Source organism: Tympanuchus pallidicinctus, unplaced genomic scaffold (assembly GCF_026119805.1).
Source record: "Tympanuchus pallidicinctus isolate F22 unplaced genomic scaffold, pur_lepc_1.0 scaffold8, whole genome shotgun sequence".
Lineage (NCBI taxonomy): Eukaryota > Metazoa > Chordata > Aves > Galliformes > Phasianidae > Tympanuchus > Tympanuchus pallidicinctus.
In genome coordinates, this window is record NW_026294802.1 from 53,535,895 (window position 1) to 53,553,927 (window position 18,033).

Consider the following 18,033-nt stretch of genomic DNA (forward strand, 5'->3'; position numbering starts at 1 on the left):
AGCAGTTTGTTCTGCACAGAAGGGAGAAGCGTCCTATAAGCAGCATTTGTGTCTTGCAGGAGCCAACCCCTGTGAGCACGCAGGGAAATGCATCAACACCCAGGGGTCCTTCCAGTGCCAGTGTCTGCAGGGCTACTCAGGCCCCCGCTGTGAGATCGATGTCAATGAGTGTCTCTCCAACCCCTGCCAGAACGATGCCACCTGCCTGGACCAGATTGGGGAGTTCCAGTGCATCTGCATGCCTGGTGTGTGGGCACATCTGCCGTGATCTTGGGTGCGGGCAGGGAAGGCTTCATGTGCTCATGAGCATGGATTTGGGCTGGTCGCTATGAGAGGCTGCTGTGCCTGAGGCTAGCACCAAAAACCTGTGCGGTGATGGGTCTGGCAGTAGGGACCTGGGCACCACCAGCCCTCCACGCTCTTCCTCTTGCTGGCTTGGGATGTGAAATCCATGGTGGATGGTCACACAGGAGCTTGTGCATAAGGTCCCATCAGCTGGAGCGTGGCTATCGGGCTGTCCTCATAAAGGCCAAACACCTCCCTGGTGCCACCTCCCTGTCCTGCCATGTTGCACGTTGGTCCCATGGTACCGAGCTGACAGGGTGCTGGGTCTGTCTGCAGGATACGAGGGCGTCTACTGTGAAATCAACACAGATGAGTGTGCCAGCAGCCCCTGCCTTCACAATGGCAACTGCCTGGATAAAATCAACGAGTTCCACTGCGAGTGTCCCACCGGTACGTGGATCCCTTCTCTGCATCCCTTATGGCATCCCTGGTGCTGGGTACCTACCCGGGCAGTGCAGAGCCCCAAAAGTTGGCTCTATCCGTTGCAGAGCTTCAGCCCTGCAGCAGTGTGGGATGCTCACAGCAAAACTGTGCCTTGGGTGGCATCCCCATATGTGCAGCAGGTTGGGCGCGGAGCAGGTTGGGGATTTTTTTGCCATTCCAGTGATGGGTTGAGCCCCATTGCTGCACCAGTCCATGGGAGAGGGGAAGGTGGATTAAAGCTCTCGGCTTTGCACTTGAAAAGGCCCCTCTTTGGGAAGGAGGGCCGGGGGCCGGGGGGCCTCGCCAGCCACTTTGAATGCTGTGTCAAAGTCACGGGGTGGAGCGGAGAATGGGGAGACGGTTAATCTGTGAAAGGAGGTTTTGAAGTTCAGAGACTTTGCTCCTCTAGAGATGTAAATAAGATGCTCTCAATGGCGGGTCGCAGCCCCGCATTCAGGGCCCCGCGCAGCCGTCCCCATGGAAACCCGGCGCCCCGGCTGGGATGTGGGGGGCCTGGCGGGACCTGTGGGCTGTGGGGAGGGGGTGCTGCAGCCATTGGCGGGGATGCAACGTCTGCTTGTTTCAGGGTTCAATGGGCACCTGTGCCAGTTCGACATCGATGAGTGCGCCAGCACCCCCTGCAAGAATGGGGCCAAGTGCGTGGATGGCCCCAACACCTACAGCTGCGAGTGCTCCGAAGGTGAGGCCCCCGTGTCCTTGAGGGGGCTTGGGCACATCTGAGCAGAATTGAGTCACCTTCTGCCACGTGAAGTGCCATAAAACCACATCAATGAGTTATTAGCAAGGGATGTGCCAGTCTTCCCAAAACTCACCCCAGATACCCGCTTCCAGCCAGTCCTGTAATGAACCCGGTGCTAACGAGGTGTGGCCCCGGCAGCGATGGGGAAGGAAGGAAGGAAGGAATAAAGCTGCCTCTATGGGGATGCAAGGTGCAGGGCTGCGGGGGCTCGACGCACCGAAACCCAAGGAGCGATTGCACAGAATGATGACTTGAGCCCTGGTGGCAAACAGTGGCTCTTTTGTGGAGCAGCTCCCGCCAGAAATCTTCCAGCTGAATGGCCTCTAATTAGTGTCTTGCTAATGCCAAGCCCCGATGAAAAGCTGCTATGTGGGCTTGGCGGGGTCTAGTCAAAGCTGTACTTTGTCTTCGGCTCTCCACCCCCAGCCCATTGGGGAGGGAGCTGGCCAGGAGAATAGGATCTGCTGGGGGGTGATTATTCGGGGGTGCATGCGGCCGCCCCCCCTGCACGCCCCGGGATGAGACACGGGCGAGCATGGGGCCCCACTCCTGAGCTGAGGCATCTTAATGCAGATCATTGTGCACCCCGGGACAAAGCTTGCAAGCTGGGCACTGAAAGGCCCCGTGGCCTGGGGGCCTCTATTGCCCTGTGCCCTGCACTTGTGGGGCATCCTGCTGCATTGGTGTGACTGCTGGAGAGGATGGATGCTGCCATGTGGGGAGGAACATCTCGTGTCATGACCCTGCGTCCCTTATCATCACCCCAGTGTCCTCCATCCTCACCTCAGCACTGTCCATCTGCCCCCCAACGTGCTCCATCCTCACCCTGTGTCTCCAACGGCTCCAGGTTTCTCGGGTGTGCACTGTGAGATCGACATTGATGAGTGCAACCCCGACCCGTGCCACTATGGGACCTGCAAGGACAGCATCGCCGCCTTCACCTGCCTCTGCCAGCCCGGCTACACGGGCCACCGCTGCGACATCAACATCAATGAGTGCCAGAGCCAACCCTGCAGAAACGGGGGAACCTGTCAGGACAGGGACAACGCCTACAATTGCCTGTGCCTCAAGGGGACCACGGGTAAGCAAGGGGAGCACCTGGGGCGGCGGTGCCAGCGAGGCACCCAGCCTTCCTGGGATGGTTTGATGCGCTGGGAGGGCACTGCCAGCAGCCGCCCTGGTTTTGGGGATAGCCTGGGGCAGGGGTGTCCTCGGCCAGGGCGAGTTTTCCCAGTTTAGCACCCGCACCCCAGCTGGAAGCTGTCTGCGGGGGAGGCTTTGTTGTGGTGCAGGAGCAGCGCCCGTGGGGTTTGTTGTGCATCGTCAGCAGGGCCGGGGGCACCCTGCAAACACCCCCGCTTTCCTCCTCAAGGGCCCAACTGCGAGATCAACCTGGACGACTGCGCCAGCAACCCCTGTGACTATGGCAAGTGCATTGACAAGATCAACGGCTACGAGTGCACCTGTGAGCCGGGGTACACAGGTGAGAGTGGGGCACGGCGAGGTGAGGATGGGGCACTGTGAGGGGCGGGGGGGCTGAGGTCTTGGGGAGGCTCTGCCCCTGCCTGGGCACCCGGCAGCGCTGCCACCCCATCCCAACACCTCCCACTTGTCTGAGCGGGCGATTCCAGCTGGAGTCAAAATCAAAGGCGTTCCAGTGCCGGGAATCTGACTCCCATTGCATCCACTCCCATGGGTATCGGGTTGCTGCCTTGTGTAACTGGTTTGTTTGATCAACTGCTGCAAAAAGCAAAGAGCTTTGATAGCAGCAGACCCCGCCGGCTCCCTGCTCACGGCAGCGAGGGCTGCGGGGCCACACGGCTCTTTGTGCTCCTGCTTGCCAGGAGCCTTCCATAAAGCCGTCCTTTGTCAGCCTCAGCAGGTAGGGTTACAGGCTGAAATTGGCTCCCTTCGATAGTGTCCCTCCTGAACCACAGGAGCCCACAGCCTGGCCCCCTTCTGACTGCAGTGATTTCCCCTCCTGATTGCACTGAATTAAGCCAGGAGTACAAGGCAGCCGTGTGAACTCCCCTTACCCCAGAGGCGGCCTGGCACACGTGTGTGCCCAGAGACCTGAGCCTCCAGTATCTGGAGGAGTCTATGTGTCCCCAGGAGGCCGTGCACCCTCAGTGCCGTGTCCCTGCTAGAACTGACACTTTGCTGCTCACCTCTTTCCCAGGGCGCATGTGCAACATCAACATCGATGAATGTGCCAGCAATCCGTGCCACAATGGGGGCACATGCAAGGATGGCATCAATGGCTTCACCTGCCTCTGCCCTGAGGGCTTCCATGACCCCAAGTGCCTGTCCGAAGTGAATGAGTGCAACAGCAACCCCTGCATCCACGGGAGGTGCCACGATGGGCTGAACGGGTAGGCTGGGGCACAGCACTGCTCACACCAAAGCACGGTCAGGTGGCACCGAAACCTCTGCTTTATGCTCTTGTTTTTCCCCAAAGTTACCGCTGTGATTGCGACCCGGGCTGGAGCGGCACAAATTGTGATATCAACAATAATGAGTGTGAATCCAATCCCTGCATGAATGGTGGCACCTGCAAGGACATGACCAGCGGTTACATCTGCACCTGCAGGGAAGGGTTCAGCGGTAAGGATGTGGCTGAGGACGCTGCCCTGTGCTAGGGGCTGGGTGGGAGCTCCAGGAGGATGTCCCCACTGACCAGAGGTGTCACTGGAGGCACAATGGAGGTTCCTATGCCAGCAGGGAATTGGGGACCTTTGGCAGCCTGGGGTCCCTTGGCTTGAGCTGACAGCAGGAGGTTCTCCATGCCCCTGACTCCATCCCACCTTGTTTTTAAAGCTCTATTTCCTTTTTTCTAACCCAGGACCCAACTGTCAGACCAATATCAATGAATGTGCTTCCAACCCGTGCCTGAACCAAGGCACGTGCATTGACGATGTGGCTGGCTACACCTGCAACTGCCTCCTGCCCTACACAGGTGAGGGGGCAGGAGCCCCTCAGCCCTCCTATAAGGCTGCAAACAGGTCCCTCTGCTCCAGGTCTTCCCCTACGCTTCCCCTGTGTTGCAGCACAGCTGGAGGAAACTGAGAGGAGCACTGAAGACCAGCTGGTCAGAGCTTCCTCGTCTTCCTCCACTGGAGTGGGCAGAGGCACTGGGAACCCACCCCACTGCCATGGGGACCTTGTTGGTTCTCCCACTGTGGTGCCCAAGGCTGGAAAAAGCAGTGTGAGGCCTCAGGGCCCGGTGATTCTGCTGAGCTGATTCCTGTTTGTCGTCCTCTCGCTTCCGCTCGCACAGAGCAGCAGCCAGAGCACAATAGCAGGAAGCCATGAGCTGTTTCCTGCCTTCGGCAGTGGTCATAGAAACCCCTGGGGGGAAGGGATGGGGATAGGGCAGGAGCGGAGGGGAAGGCTCTGGAAAATAGCAAAGGGCAGTTTGGGAGATACTGGCTGACAGGGAAGATAAGGGTTCGGAGGGAACGTGCCCCTTGGCTGGATGTAAACAGGAAGAGCAATGGAGTGGGGGGGGGGGGGGGTTGGAAGGGAAGACACCCTGAGCAGCACTTCCCTTCCAGAGGAAATGTGCAGCCCTTTAACGAGGCCCAGATTGCAGGCGTTTAAAGATCTGTGGGGGCCAGGGGTCATAGAGATGGAGGAAAGGGCTCTGGGTGGACGGCCCAGGCCCTGCAGAGGAAGCAGGCTGAGGGCAGGTGGAGGCTGCGTGGTCACCATTTTCCCTTGAGAGGTGGTCAGTGGGCACCTGTCCCTGTGCAGGAGCCACCTGTGAGGACGTGCTGGCCCCCTGCGCCGGCGGCCCCTGCAAGAACGGCGGCGAGTGCCGGGAGTCGGAGGACTACAAGAGGTTCTCGTGCAGCTGCCCGCCCGGCTGGCAAGGTGAGCCTGCTCTGCCAGGTGGGCCCAGGGCACAGCATCTAGCCCTGGTGCTTCTGCCGGTGCCCCCCAGCTCACGCGGTCCCCATCCTGCTGTCCCGTAGGCCAGACGTGTGAGATTGACATCAATGAGTGTGTGAAGAGCCCCTGCCGCAATGGGGCCACGTGCCAGAACACCAACGGGAGCTACCGCTGCCTGTGCCGGCTGGGCTTCGCAGGCCGCAACTGTGACACCGACATCGACGACTGCCAGCCCAGTAAGAGCCGGGGACACCCAGGGCTGTGTGTGTTCCCCAGGTCCCTGGGGCTGGGTCAGCCTCCCCGTGCTCAGAAAGCTGTGTCTGTGTGTGGGTCCAGGCTTGCATTGGGCTTTGGGAATGTCTCGGCCCCATCCCCGTGAGGCTGCGTCAATCTAGGCCAGGTGGTGGCTGGCAGGAAGGAGGCTGGGGGGGGACGGTGACGTGCAGGCAATGAGCAAGTGTGTCCCGTGTGCCTCATGCTTTCCCAGCTGGGGCTGGGCTGGCCTCTGTCCCATCCCTCTGTGTGTGGGGATAACACCAGGACTGGACCCGTTGCACCTAATGCACACGTGCCCCATGTCCAGATCCGTGCCACAATGGTGGCTCCTGCTCGGATGGAGTCGGGACGTTCTTCTGCGAGTGCCTGGCCGGCTTCCGCGGGCTCAAGTGTGAGGAGGACATCAATGAGTGTGCCAGCAACCCCTGCAAGAACGGGGCCAACTGCACCGACTGCGTCAACAGCTACACCTGCACCTGCCCCTCCGGCTTCAGTGGCATCCACTGCGAGAACAATACACCCGACTGCACTGAGAGGTACTGCCAGCGTGGGGCTGGGGTCCCTGGGTGGGTTTAGAGGGGTTTCGGGACTGGCGTCCAGTACCAAGAGTGTCAGCCATGGGAGTGACTCATGAGGATGTGGTGTTTGTGCTCCCAGCTCCTGCTTCAATGGGGGGACCTGCGTGGATGGCATCAACACCTTCACCTGTCTCTGCCCATCCGGCTTCACGGGCAGCTACTGTGAGCACAACATCAACGAGTGTGATTCCAAGCCCTGCCTGAATGGGGGCACGTGTCAGGACAGCTACGGGACGTACAAGTGCACCTGTCCTCAGGGATACACTGGGCTCAACTGCCAGGTAGTGAGAAGATTCCAGGGGTCCCTGTATGCAGGGATGGGGCTTCATCCTACAGAAGCTTCTCTGGGCCTGACCTCCTCCCTTGCTTTCCCTGAACAGAACTTGGTGCGCTGGTGTGACTCCTCACCCTGCAAAAATGGGGGCAAGTGCTGGCAGACCAACAACCTGTACCGCTGCGAGTGCAACAGCGGCTGGACGGGGCTCTACTGTGATGTCCCCAGCGTCTCCTGCGAGGTGGCTGCAAAGCAGCAAGGTACATCCCTGCCATCGTATACCCTGCGCACGGCCTGGGCTTCCCCAGATTTCCCAAGGATTGCTGTCACCATTTTGGGATGCGCCGTTTCCCTGGGTGTCCCTGATGTCCCCCCATCTCAATGCTCTCCCTGGCAGGTATCGACGTCGCTCATCTCTGCAGGAACTCAGGGCTCTGTGTGGACAGTGGCAACACTCACTTCTGCCGCTGCCAGGCCGGCTACACGGGCAGCTACTGCGAGGAGCAAGTGGACGAGTGCTCCCCAAACCCCTGCCAGAACGGAGCCACCTGCACGGACTACCTGGGGGGCTATTCCTGTGAGGTGGGAGCTGCTCTCTTGTGTTGGGCTCTTTCTGGGAGTTGCAGTAACTCGGGTGGATCGGGAGTAGATCAGGTGTTTGTGTGTCCTGTGCGCTGTGCAGCAACTGGGTGAAGGTCTCTGACAGCTCTCCTCTCCTCACAGTGCGTGGCTGGTTATCATGGAGTTAACTGCTCGGAGGAGATCAATGAGTGCTTGTCCCACCCATGCCAGAATGGAGGAACCTGTATCGATCTCATCAATACCTACAAATGCTCCTGCCCCAGAGGAACTCAAGGTAAATTAATTCCCCAGGCTGGGGCATTAGTGGGTGGAATGCAGATATCCTTGGTATCTGCTCATTAGCTGCTCGGGCTTGCAGAAGCAAATGCAGCAATAGAGGATTGCGTTGCTGGCGGGCTCAGCCATCAAGGCCACGCGGCCTTGGGCACAAGCTGCATGGGCTGCGTGCTTCCCACTGAGCGGTGGCTCAGGCTGCCATTGAGTTGGTCAGGCTCAGCCCCTTCGCAGGGAAGGTTCGCACGAGGGACCTCTAAGCCCCAAGATACTGTTTGATGAGCTGTGTGGGTTGTTCCCCCATTTCTCTAGGGGTGCACTGTGAGATCAATGTGGATGACTGCAGCCCTTTCTTTGATCCTGTCACCTTGGGGCCCAAGTGCTTTAACAATGGCAAGTGCACGGATCGGGTAGGTGGCTACAGCTGCATCTGCCCCCCTGGCTTTGTAGGGGAGCGCTGCGAGGGAGACGTCAACGAGTGCCTCTCCAACCCCTGCGACGCGCGCGGCACCCAGAACTGCGTGCAGCGGGTCAATGACTACAAATGCGAGTGCCGGCCCGGCTACGCAGGTGAGCACCGCTGCCTGCAGAGCACCCCGAGCACCTCGTGTGCCCTGCTTCGCTCCTCACACCTTCCCGTCCCTCTGCAGGGCGTCGCTGTGACACTGTGGTGGATGGCTGCAAGGGCAAACCTTGCAGGAATGGGGGAACGTGCGCTGTGGCCAGCAACACCGGCCGTGGCTTCATCTGCAAGTGCCCTCCGGTAAGTTCCCACCGTGCTGCTGCTTTGAACGTGGGGAAATCAGCCCCTTCTGCTGGGAGGAGAATCCATGCGTCCAAGCTTTCCTCACCTGCTGAGGCAGGGAGGAGCAGCGCTGCCGGTGTGACACCTGGCTCTGTGGGGCAGGCTCCTTTCTGCCTGGTGGATGAAGGTTCGTGCCATGAAAAGGTGGGACAGGCAGAGATGGAGAAGAGTTCCCTTTGTTTTCAGGGGGATGCTCTAACGGGGTTCGTGCCGTAGGTGATTTTGCCCATCACTAGTTTTAGAGGTGGCACCGCAGCCATGCCCTTAGATCTGGTTCGCCGCATTTGGGCTGAGTTTCCCAGCACACGCTGTGCGTCAGGACATGGGTCTTAGTGACTGACCCCTCCTTGCTGTCCCCTCCCCAGGGCTTTGTGGGTGCCACCTGCGAGAACGACTCCCACACCTGCGGGACCCTGCACTGCCTGAATGGTGGCACCTGCATCTCCATGCACAAGAGCTCCAAGTGCGTGTGTGCAGCAGCCTTCACCGGCCCGGAGTGCCAATACCCGGCCAGCAGCCCCTGCATCTCCAACCCCTGCTACAACGGGGGCACCTGCGAGTTCCTCAGCGATGCCTCCCCTTACTACCACTGCAACTGCCCCGCCAACTTCAACGGCCTCAACTGCCACATCCTCGACTTCGATTTCCCAGGCGGCTTCGGGCAGGACATCATCCCACCCAAAATTGAGGAGAAGTGTGAGATCGCCGTGTGCGCGAGCTATGCTGGCAATAAGATCTGCGATGGGAAGTGCAACAACCACGCCTGCGGCTGGGACGGCGGTGACTGCTCACTCAATTTCAATGACCCCTGGAAGAACTGCTCGCAGTCGCTGCAGTGCTGGAAGTACTTCAATGATGGCAAGTGTGACTCGCAGTGCAACAACGCGGGCTGCCTGTATGATGGGTTTGACTGCCAGAAGTACGAGGGGCAGTGCAAGTAAGTGGCTTGTTGGTCCTCTTGCTTTGAAGCCGTGAGCGCTGCAGTCTTCTGGCTGTGCCTTCGTTCTCCTCTCCTGCATGTAGGGCTGCATCTCAAGTCCCCATAGTTCTCCCTGGTCCTACAGAGTTCTGTGCACACTTGGTAGCTCTCTGTTTGGCTTCGCTGCCCTGACCTCATCGAGCCACAAATGTGAATTTTGCAACCAGCAGGAGTGGCACAGTGAGGTTCAGTGTAGGGAAGACCAAGCAGGAAGCGTGATGATGTGACCATCCAGGCACATGGCAAGCATTGTCTTTGACAACAGCAGGGACTTGCTCCCAGATTCCTGGACAAATTCTAATCTGAGTAACTATTTTGTGTCCTCGTGTCTTCTCTGAGTCTCAGCAGTTTGTCCATTGCATCTGATATGTGACTTGTAATGTAGCTCACAGCACTTTTCCTTGTTCTCTGTCATCTAGACTGTGTCTTACGACACAACAGCTGCTATCTTTCACCCCTCAGATGAGCACTTGCAGTGCTGCATGGCACAATTGCCTTCCATGTCAACTGGTCCCATATCCATTAAGATACATAATATTTACACAAAAGAGAGCTCATTGGGAAGAGCAAACTATTTCCTTAGCAATCACCATAGAATCATAAAGTCATTAAAGCTTGACTTCTAAGATCATCTAGTCCAACCGTTGACCCGTAGCACGCACAGTGCCTGCTCTAATTCATTCCTTTGTCTTTCTTCCCTTCTGCCCAGCCCCCTGTACGACCAGTACTGTAAGGACCACTTCTCAGATGGTCACTGTGACCAGGGCTGCAATAACTTTGAGTGTGAGTGGGACGGGCTGGACTGTGCAAACAACATGCCTGAGAAGCTGGCGGACGGCACGCTGGTGGTGGTGGTGCTCATCACCCCCGAGAACCTGAAGAACAATTCCTTCAACTTCCTGAGGGAGCTGAGCCGCGTGCTGCACACCAATGTAGTCTTCAAGAAGAACGCCAAGGGAGAGTACATGATCTTCCCTTACTACGGCAACGAGGAGGAGCTGAAAAAGCACTACATCAAGAGGTCAACGGAGGACTGGGCAGATATGTCCAGTGCTGTCATCAACAAAGTGAAGAGCAGCTTCTACTCGAGGGCTGGCAGGAGGCAGAAGAGAGAGCTGGATCAGATGGACATCAGAGGGTAAGGGGACCGGTGGGTGCCTCTGTCACGGAGCAGGGTTGGTTTTGTGCATTGATAATAATGGCATAGAATCACATAGAATCATAGAATCATTAAGACTGGGACAGCCCTCTCAGATCCCCAACCCCAGTCTGTCCCACCGTGTCCCCTGACCACATCCCTCGGTGCCACATCTCCACAGTTTTGGAACACCTTCAGGGATGGTGACTGCCCCACTTCCCTGGGCAGCTGTGCCAATGCATTACTGCTCTTTTGGAGAAGAAATCTTTCCTAATACCCAACCTGAACCTCTGCACGGTGCTGTGGGGCTCCCGCACTGGGTGTTGTGGGGCAGGGGGGCTGGCCCAGCTGATGTCTGCTCACAGGAAGGCGTTGGGCTAAGCCTCAGGTTCTCCCTGGGAAATGCTTTGTTGTAAAACTCAATCGCTGCAGACTGTGTTTGGAGCTCCTTTGTATAAACATATAGATCTGACCTTCCCTCTCTGTGGACTTAATCAAAAGTCAACGAAACCAAAGGAGTTTGAGCAGTGAAACTGATGCGAAAGATCTTGTGGCTCCCAAACAGCCTTATTTACGATGTTGTAGTGTCTGGGTAAATTCAGAGCATGGTGCAGCAGGTTCCCTCGTATTCCTGTAGATAAGGAGTCAGGCTTTGCAGTGTTCGTGGAGGCAGATCCAATTGACCACCAGTGTGAGCCCAGGGCTCGAGCCACGGAGAAGAGACGAGATGGACTCACTGCTGCTGCTGCCCACTGCCCTGCAGGGTGATTGATGGCGGCCCCTCATCTCCCATTGACTCTTTTCTCACAGGTCCATCGTCTACTTGGAAATTGACAACCGGCAGTGCATCCAGTCGTCCTCCCAGTGCTTCCAGAGTGCAACCGATGTGGCAGCCTTCCTGGGGGCCTTGGCCTCCCTGGGCAACCTGAATATTCCCTACAAAATAGAGGCCGTCAAGAGTAAGTGCAGCTGATGAGAGCCTGAAACTTCCCCACCTCATCCGTGCTCAGTTATCGGTCTGCTGGCTCAGGTGCCACATTTGAGCGCAATCTGGTTTTCATAATTAAAGCATCTTTTTATTCCTTTAAGTCTGCTTTTAAAAACAACACCAAAAATGCTTATGATTTTTGCTTATTCCAGGTTTATTTCAAAATCATTATCACTATAAAAGTTAAAAAAAAAAAAAAAGCCCACGCAGCCCAACCAGCTCCAATCAATCAGTGACATGCAAGGAGTTGAAGTTTGCATCTTGAAAATCCCCCCTAAATCCTTTTGTCTTAACAGCTCAATGCAAGCGCAGTGATTTGAAGTTTGCTAATCCTTTTCCTTAAAGGAGAAAAAAGTAAAGCTGTCTCCTGATGCAGGCTGCCTTGCGCAGCGGAGAATTTGCCGATAGTTTGCAATTCTGATTAATAGCGTATAAAATGACCTTATTTTGGGAGGGGGCTGATTTAGATCAGCCTCGGGTCCCTTTATTAACTAATTTTGCTTCATTTCCACTCTGTCACTCGTTTGCTATGCAGCTTCATGTCTCAGCATCTCTCTGTGCCCCGTTGCTTTCCAGGTGAAACGGCGGAGCCCGCGAGGAACTCCCAGCTGTATCCTATGTATGTGGTGGTGGCTGCACTGGTCTTGCTGGCTTTCATTGGAGTGGGAGTGCTGGTGTCCCGCAAGCGGCGCAGGGAGCATGGCCAGCTCTGGTTCCCAGAGGGCTTCAAAGTGACGGAGTCGAGCAAGAAGAAGCGCCGAGAGCCGCTTGGGGAAGATTCTGTTGGACTGAAGTGAGTAATGGGTTTGTTATCTGCCAGGCACAGCAGAGTGGGGCTGTTTGGAGGCTCTTCTGAACCGTCCCATTGGTTTTGTTCTCCAGGGCATTGTGGTGGGGTGGTGGGGAGGAGAAAAGTGGGGTTTTGTATTGTTCTGCGTTGGGAAAACCACACTTCAGTTTGGAGGAGGTTTTTTAATGCTTCCTGCTCCGTTGGCTCTTGGGAGAGTATGAAAGGCACCTTGAGGGGAATGTCCTGAAAATTAGCCTCGTTGGTTCTTCTGTGCAAGTTTAAAGCACAGCCCATCACAGATCTGTCCCTGCAGAGGAACTAATTCTTGGCATGGTTTTATTTTCAAAGACCCCTCAAAAATGCCTCTGACGGCACGCTGATGGACGACAACCAAAATGAGTGGGGTGACGAGGAGACCCTGGACACCAAGAAGTTCAGGGTAAGCTGCTTGCAGGATTCCCTTACTGCGCTGCAGCAGCTGCTCTCTGGGCTGTGGCAGGGAAAGAACAGAGCTCCATGGAAAGCAGCACACAAGATGTCCCTTGGGACTTCCCAAGGCCGTTTTCTAAACCTGCTTGCAATGCAAACACACCTGTGCAGCTTGCAGAACTTCCCACCTTGCAGTTCAGCTCAGCTCCCCCATCCCACACTCAGCATTTGTTGTTGTCCCTCAGTTCGAGGAGCAAGCGATGCTGCCTGATACAGATGACCAGACAGACCACAGGCAGTGGACTCAGCAGCACCTGGATGCTGCCGACCTCCGCATCTCCTCCATGGCCCCAACCCCACCGCAGGGCGAGATCGATGCAGACTGCATGGATGTCAACGTGCGAGGTCCAGGTAAGGCTCTCTGCCTTCTCTTTTTGGCTCTTCTCAAATCCTCACTGCCTGCAGATGGGCAGTCCCACAGCTCCCATCTCCGTTTTTAACGTGCTGTCCCTGCCTTCTCAGCCACATGTCGCAGTTAACGCTCACCCCTCTGCATGGCACAGTTGCTGTTCTGCATGAGACACTGCCAAATTCTATTTTCAGCAAGATCTCTTTATTTAATCGTGGAGAGGGAAATCAGAGGATACAGGAGAACTATTAAGTCATTCCAATTCTCCCCTGCCCTTGGGCTGGAAGGAGCCTTAGAGATCATCCACTTCCGAATGCACATTTCACGATCTTCTTCCCAAGCTTTTGGCTATATTAATAGTAGACATTTAAACTATTTCAAATATTTGGTCTTCCCCATCTCTCTGAAACCATCTGCTGAAATGATGAAAGGCTGTGCTGTACCACACTGAAGTCTGTGCTGAGCAACCCTCCGTATTGATCACACCTTGCATGTCAGTGTGCCAGCTAGGAGACAGCAGGAAAACCAGAGAGTGCTGAGATAGCCACAGAGGAATTTCACATCCATATCAGAGGAAGGATATTCGTGTTTGATGTGCAGAAGCAGTCAGGAACTCAGTCTGTGTGCACCCACAGGAATAAGCATCTATTGCAGACAGAGCATCTTGCTGAGCCGCCCGTGTTACAGGAAGGCAGCGAGCCTTTTCTCACCGATTTCCCCCATGCTTTTCAGATGGTTTCACGCCCCTCATGATCGCCTCGTGCAGCGGAGGAGGGCTGGAGACTGGTAACAGCGAGGAGGAGGACGATGCTCCTGCAGTCATCTCAGATTTCATCTATCAGGGCGCCAGTTTGCACAACCAGACCGACCGCACTGGCGAGACCGCGCTGCACCTGGCTGCCCGCTACTCGCGCTCTGACGCTGCCAAACGCCTGCTGGAGGCCAGTGCTGATGCAAACATTCAGGATAACATGGGCAGGACCCCTCTGCACGCCGCCGTCTCTGCCGATGCCCAAGGAGTCTTCCAGGTAATGGGTCCTTGCACCGCTGTTTTTCTGCAGAAAGCATTTGTCCCGCGTGTTGGGTCAGCGGTGCAGGTTGGAGGGACCCTGGGCAGCTTCATCCGGTGGATGGCAACCAACCCACAGCAGGGCTTGGGGCTGGATGGGCTCTGATGTCCCTTCCAACCCAACCCAACCATTGTGGTTCTGTGACACCCTCCAGGAGGGGCTCGCAAGCTCTGTGCGTCTCTGAGGTCTGTCCCACCTAACGTTTATGCTTCCTCTGGCTGGGGCAGATCCTGATAAGGAACAGGGCGACTGATCTCGATGCCCGAATGCACGACGGGACGACCCCACTGATCCTTGCTGCTCGCTTGGCTGTGGAGGGGATGCTGGAGGACCTCATCAACTGCCATGCAGATGTCAACGCTGTGGATGATCTGGGTACAGTGGGAGGCTAAAGAAGAAGAGAGCTGCTTTACTAGTCCCCTTCTCACTCACTAATTCTTGCTGTTTCCTGGCCTTCCCCTTGTAGGCAAGTCAGCACTGCACTGGGCAGCTGCTGTGAACAATGTTGAAGCCGCAGTCGTCCTCTTGAAGAACGGTGCCAATAAGGATATGCAGAACAATAAGGTAGGGTCTTTGGGGCTGACCAGTGGGCAGGGAAAGAAGTATTTGGGCACTACATTAAAGGGCAGTGTGAGCTTGTAATACAACACTGCCTGGCGCTGAGACTGTTGTTCTGCTGTGACTCCAGGTGTGGGGTTTGGTATTAAGGGTTACGCCGTACGCAGTGCTTGGTAAGGGGTACAATGTGGTGTTACCTGGAAGATGAGTGAGTATGGACCTAACCACATCTGGGTTTCTAGGAGGAGACCCCGTTGTTCCTCGCCGCCAGAGAAGGGAGCTACGAAACAGCCAAGGTCCTGCTGGACCACTTTGCGAACCGCGACATCACGGACCACATGGACCGGCTGCCGCGGGACATCGCGCAGGAGCGCATGCACCACGACATCGTGCGCCTGCTGGATGAGTACAACCTGGTGCGGAGCCCTCCGCTGCACAGCGGCCCGCTCGGGGCCCCCACGTTGTCCCCCCCGCTCTGCTCCCCCAGCAGTTACATCGGCAACCTGAAGCCGGCCGTGCAAGGCAAGAAAGCCAGGAAGCCGAGCACCAAGGGCCTGAGCTGCAACGGCAAGGATTCCAAAGACCTGAAAGCCCGGAGGAAAAAATCACAAGATGGAAAAGGCTGTCTGCTCGACAACTCCAGCGTGCTGTCCCCAGTGGACTCCCTGGAGTCACCCCACGGGTACCTGTCCGACGTCGCCTCCCCTCCGCTGATGACGTCTCCGTTCCAGCAGTCCCCTTCCATGCCGCTGAACCACCTGCCCGGCATGCCCGACGCCCACATGAGCATCAACCACCTCAACATGGCAGGGAAGCAGGAGATGGCCCTGGGCGGCTCTGGCAGGATGGCCTTCGAGGCGGTGCCGCCGCGCCTCTCGCACCTCCCCGTCTCCAGCCCCAGCACGGCCATGAGCAACGCCCCGATGAGTTTCTCCGTCGGCGGAGCCGCCGGCCTGAGCGGGCAGTGCGACTGGCTGAGCCGGCTGCAGAGCGGCATGGTGCAGAACCAGTACAGCGCCATGCGGGGCGGCATGCAGCCGGGCACGCACCAGCAGGCGCAGAACCTGCAGCACGGCATGATGAGCTCCCTGCACAACGGGCTGCCCAGCACCAGCCTGTCGCAGATGATGAGCTACCAGGCCATGCCCAGCACCCGGCTGGCCTCCCAGCCCCACCTGCTGCAGAACCAGCAGATGCAGCAGATGCAGCAGCCCGGCATGCAGCAGCCCGGCATGCAGCCGCAGCCCAGCATGCAGCAGCCGCAGCAGCAGCCCCAGCAGCAGCCTCAGCCGCAGCAGCACCACAACCCCGGCTCCAACGCCAGCGGCCACATGGGCCAAAATTTCCTCGGTACTGAGCTGAGCCAGCCCGACATGCAGCCGGTGAGCAGCAGCGCCATGGCGGTGCACACCATCCTGCCCCAAGATTCACAGCTGCTTCCCACCTCTCTGCCGTCCTCCCTCGCGCAGCCCATGACCACCACGCAGTTCCTGACCCCCCCTTCCCAGCACAGCTATTCCTCCCCGTTGGACAACACCCCCAGCCACCAGCTCCAGGTGCCCGACCACCCCTTCCTCACTCCCTCTCCTGAATCTCCAGACCAGTGGTCGAGCTCCTCGCCCCACTCCAACGTGTCCGACTGGTCCGAGGGCATCTCCAGCCCCCCCACCAGCATGCAGTCGCAGATGGGACACATCCCCGAGGTCTTCAAGTGAGTGAGACCCAGTGGGGCTCAGGGACTGCAGCCTGAGAGACAAACGGCTCTTGTTGTGAAACAGGACGCTGGATGCTTTTATTAAAGGATCCTTTTTTTTAAATATGTTTTTATACAAAAGTTAAAAAAAAAAAAAAAAAAGAAAAAAAAAAAAAGACAAATTAATTCCTTTTTTTTTTTTTTTTTTTTTAGTATTTATTTATGTACTTTTTATTTTACACGAGAACACTGCCTTTTTTTATTTATATGTTCTATTGTTAAGAACTCAATGTGAGACACCAGTTGTGTTTCGAGGAATCGTAAAGATGAGGTTTTTATGGGACATTCTCTTTTGTTCGGGGGTTCGTTGTGCTGATTTGAGAGGAGATGTTTATGTAAAGCTATAAGCGACCATTCAGGATTCTGCAATGCCATTAATTTATTTTTTTTCTCTTTCAATTCGGAAAGAGATGTGAGAAAGAAAAGAGGAAGAAAAAAATTGACTAAAAATGCCACTCCATAGGGAAATAAATTCAGTATGGGTGGGTTCTTGAAATGTACTTTAAAATGTTTCCTTTGCTGTTCTATCTGAGAGGACATTTTATGGTACCGGTCCTTGTTTAAATTTCAGTATTATAGAGTTGTATATTTGCCTCGATAATAGGAATTTTTGTTCTCTCTCGTTTTTATATATATATAAATATATATTTAAATGATTTTTATGATTAAAAAAAAAAAAAATAAATCACGTTTATAGACCTGTAAGGACAGGTTCTGAGATAAAACAAACCAACAGCCACCCTACAGCCCAAGAAGAGCATCTGCCAAACTTCCTGAGAGGGCAAACCCATAAGGAGGGGTATGCACCAAACCCACAGCTGTGGAGCTCATACACAAAGGAGACTGAACTTTTACTTTGAATACCTTTCCTCTTGTTTTAGTTGCTGGTTGTTTTTGTTTTGTGTTTGCATTTGAGTAACTGTTGAACAAAAAAAAAAAGAAGAAACGCCGATGTAAACTTGTAAACCACATCCTTATTTTAAGGATGGCTGCCTATGGTAGAGGGAATGTCTGAAGGCAGACAGCCCGAGGGGTGAGGAAGCCCTGCAGCCACTGGGCTGAGCTGGGGCAGCACAGCCTGGCTGCGCTCGGAGCCGCTGACGTTTTGTTCCTGGAAGTCTGGAGTGCTGCATCTTTTTTTGTATTGATGTTCACTCGTTCTGTGTATCCTGTGTAAAATATAGTATAAGCCTGTGGCAGATTTAATGTTTGTAAATACGTATTTTTTTGTTGTTGTTTTGTTTTTAAAAAGAAGGTGGATTTTGTTTCAAAAATCTAAATGAGCAAGTCTTAAATATAGCAGAACTTTATCACCTTGTAGAGGTGTTGGGATCTCACTCGCTCGGGTGCAAAGCCCTGTGACTAGAGCTATGGGACAGGCAGATAGAGCGCAGCCAATCCACAAGACCTAAGAAAAAGGTTCTTCTTCCTCATTCCTTTCTATTAGAACACCAAATAAAATGGATTTCTCAAAGCACAGAGCTTTGAGCACTCATCTTAGTGAACATTTCAGGCTGTTGTTGTTGTGACATCCCTAAAATGAGTGATAAAAACATCACGTGGTGTTGAATCTTCCTATGTTTTATAAACTAGAGTGTAGTTTAAGAAAAGATATCTTCTGTAATAAAGTTATCTACATGCAAAGTTGTAGTTTGCAAAAATGATGTATTTTTTTTTGGTTAACTGATTTGCAATAAATGATGCTTCTGGGC

The 18,033-nt window shown here is 55.1% G+C and overlaps 1 protein-coding gene across 2 annotated transcripts in view; it reads left to right on the forward strand.

Moving 5' to 3' along the window:
* The window catches only part of NOTCH1 (notch receptor 1), a 35,173-nt gene extending 17,208 nt beyond the window's left edge, over positions 1-17,965 (forward strand). The window contains exons 8-34 of one of the 2 annotated variants that reach the window (XM_052668231.1): positions 60-245; positions 622-735; positions 1,355-1,468; positions 2,376-2,609; positions 2,901-3,011; positions 3,708-3,900; positions 3,987-4,132; positions 4,371-4,484; positions 5,282-5,401; positions 5,503-5,655; positions 6,003-6,231; positions 6,353-6,554; positions 6,654-6,807; positions 6,945-7,129; positions 7,271-7,403; positions 7,715-7,972; positions 8,053-8,165; positions 8,573-9,144; positions 9,896-10,324; positions 11,135-11,283; positions 11,889-12,105; positions 12,451-12,541; positions 12,777-12,942; positions 13,673-13,968; positions 14,238-14,385; positions 14,477-14,574; positions 14,811-17,965. In XM_052668231.1, coding sequence (XP_052524191.1) covers positions 60-245; positions 622-735; positions 1,355-1,468; positions 2,376-2,609; positions 2,901-3,011; positions 3,708-3,900; positions 3,987-4,132; positions 4,371-4,484; positions 5,282-5,401; positions 5,503-5,655; positions 6,003-6,231; positions 6,353-6,554; positions 6,654-6,807; positions 6,945-7,129; positions 7,271-7,403; positions 7,715-7,972; positions 8,053-8,165; positions 8,573-9,144; positions 9,896-10,324; positions 11,135-11,283; positions 11,889-12,105; positions 12,451-12,541; positions 12,777-12,942; positions 13,673-13,968; positions 14,238-14,385; positions 14,477-14,574; positions 14,811-16,283 — 6,398 coding nt within the window. In that variant the 3' untranslated portion in view covers positions 16,284-17,965. The remainder of the gene's footprint in view (positions 1-59; positions 246-621; positions 736-1,354; positions 1,469-2,375; positions 2,610-2,900; positions 3,012-3,707; positions 3,901-3,986; positions 4,133-4,370; positions 4,485-5,281; positions 5,402-5,502; positions 5,656-6,002; positions 6,232-6,352; positions 6,555-6,653; positions 6,808-6,944; positions 7,130-7,270; positions 7,404-7,714; positions 7,973-8,052; positions 8,166-8,572; positions 9,145-9,895; positions 10,325-11,134; positions 11,284-11,888; positions 12,106-12,450; positions 12,542-12,776; positions 12,943-13,672; positions 13,969-14,237; positions 14,386-14,476; positions 14,575-14,810) is intronic. The other variant, XM_052668232.1, reaches the window with a different exon arrangement.
* The last annotated feature ends 68 nt before the right edge of the window (positions 17,966-18,033 follow it).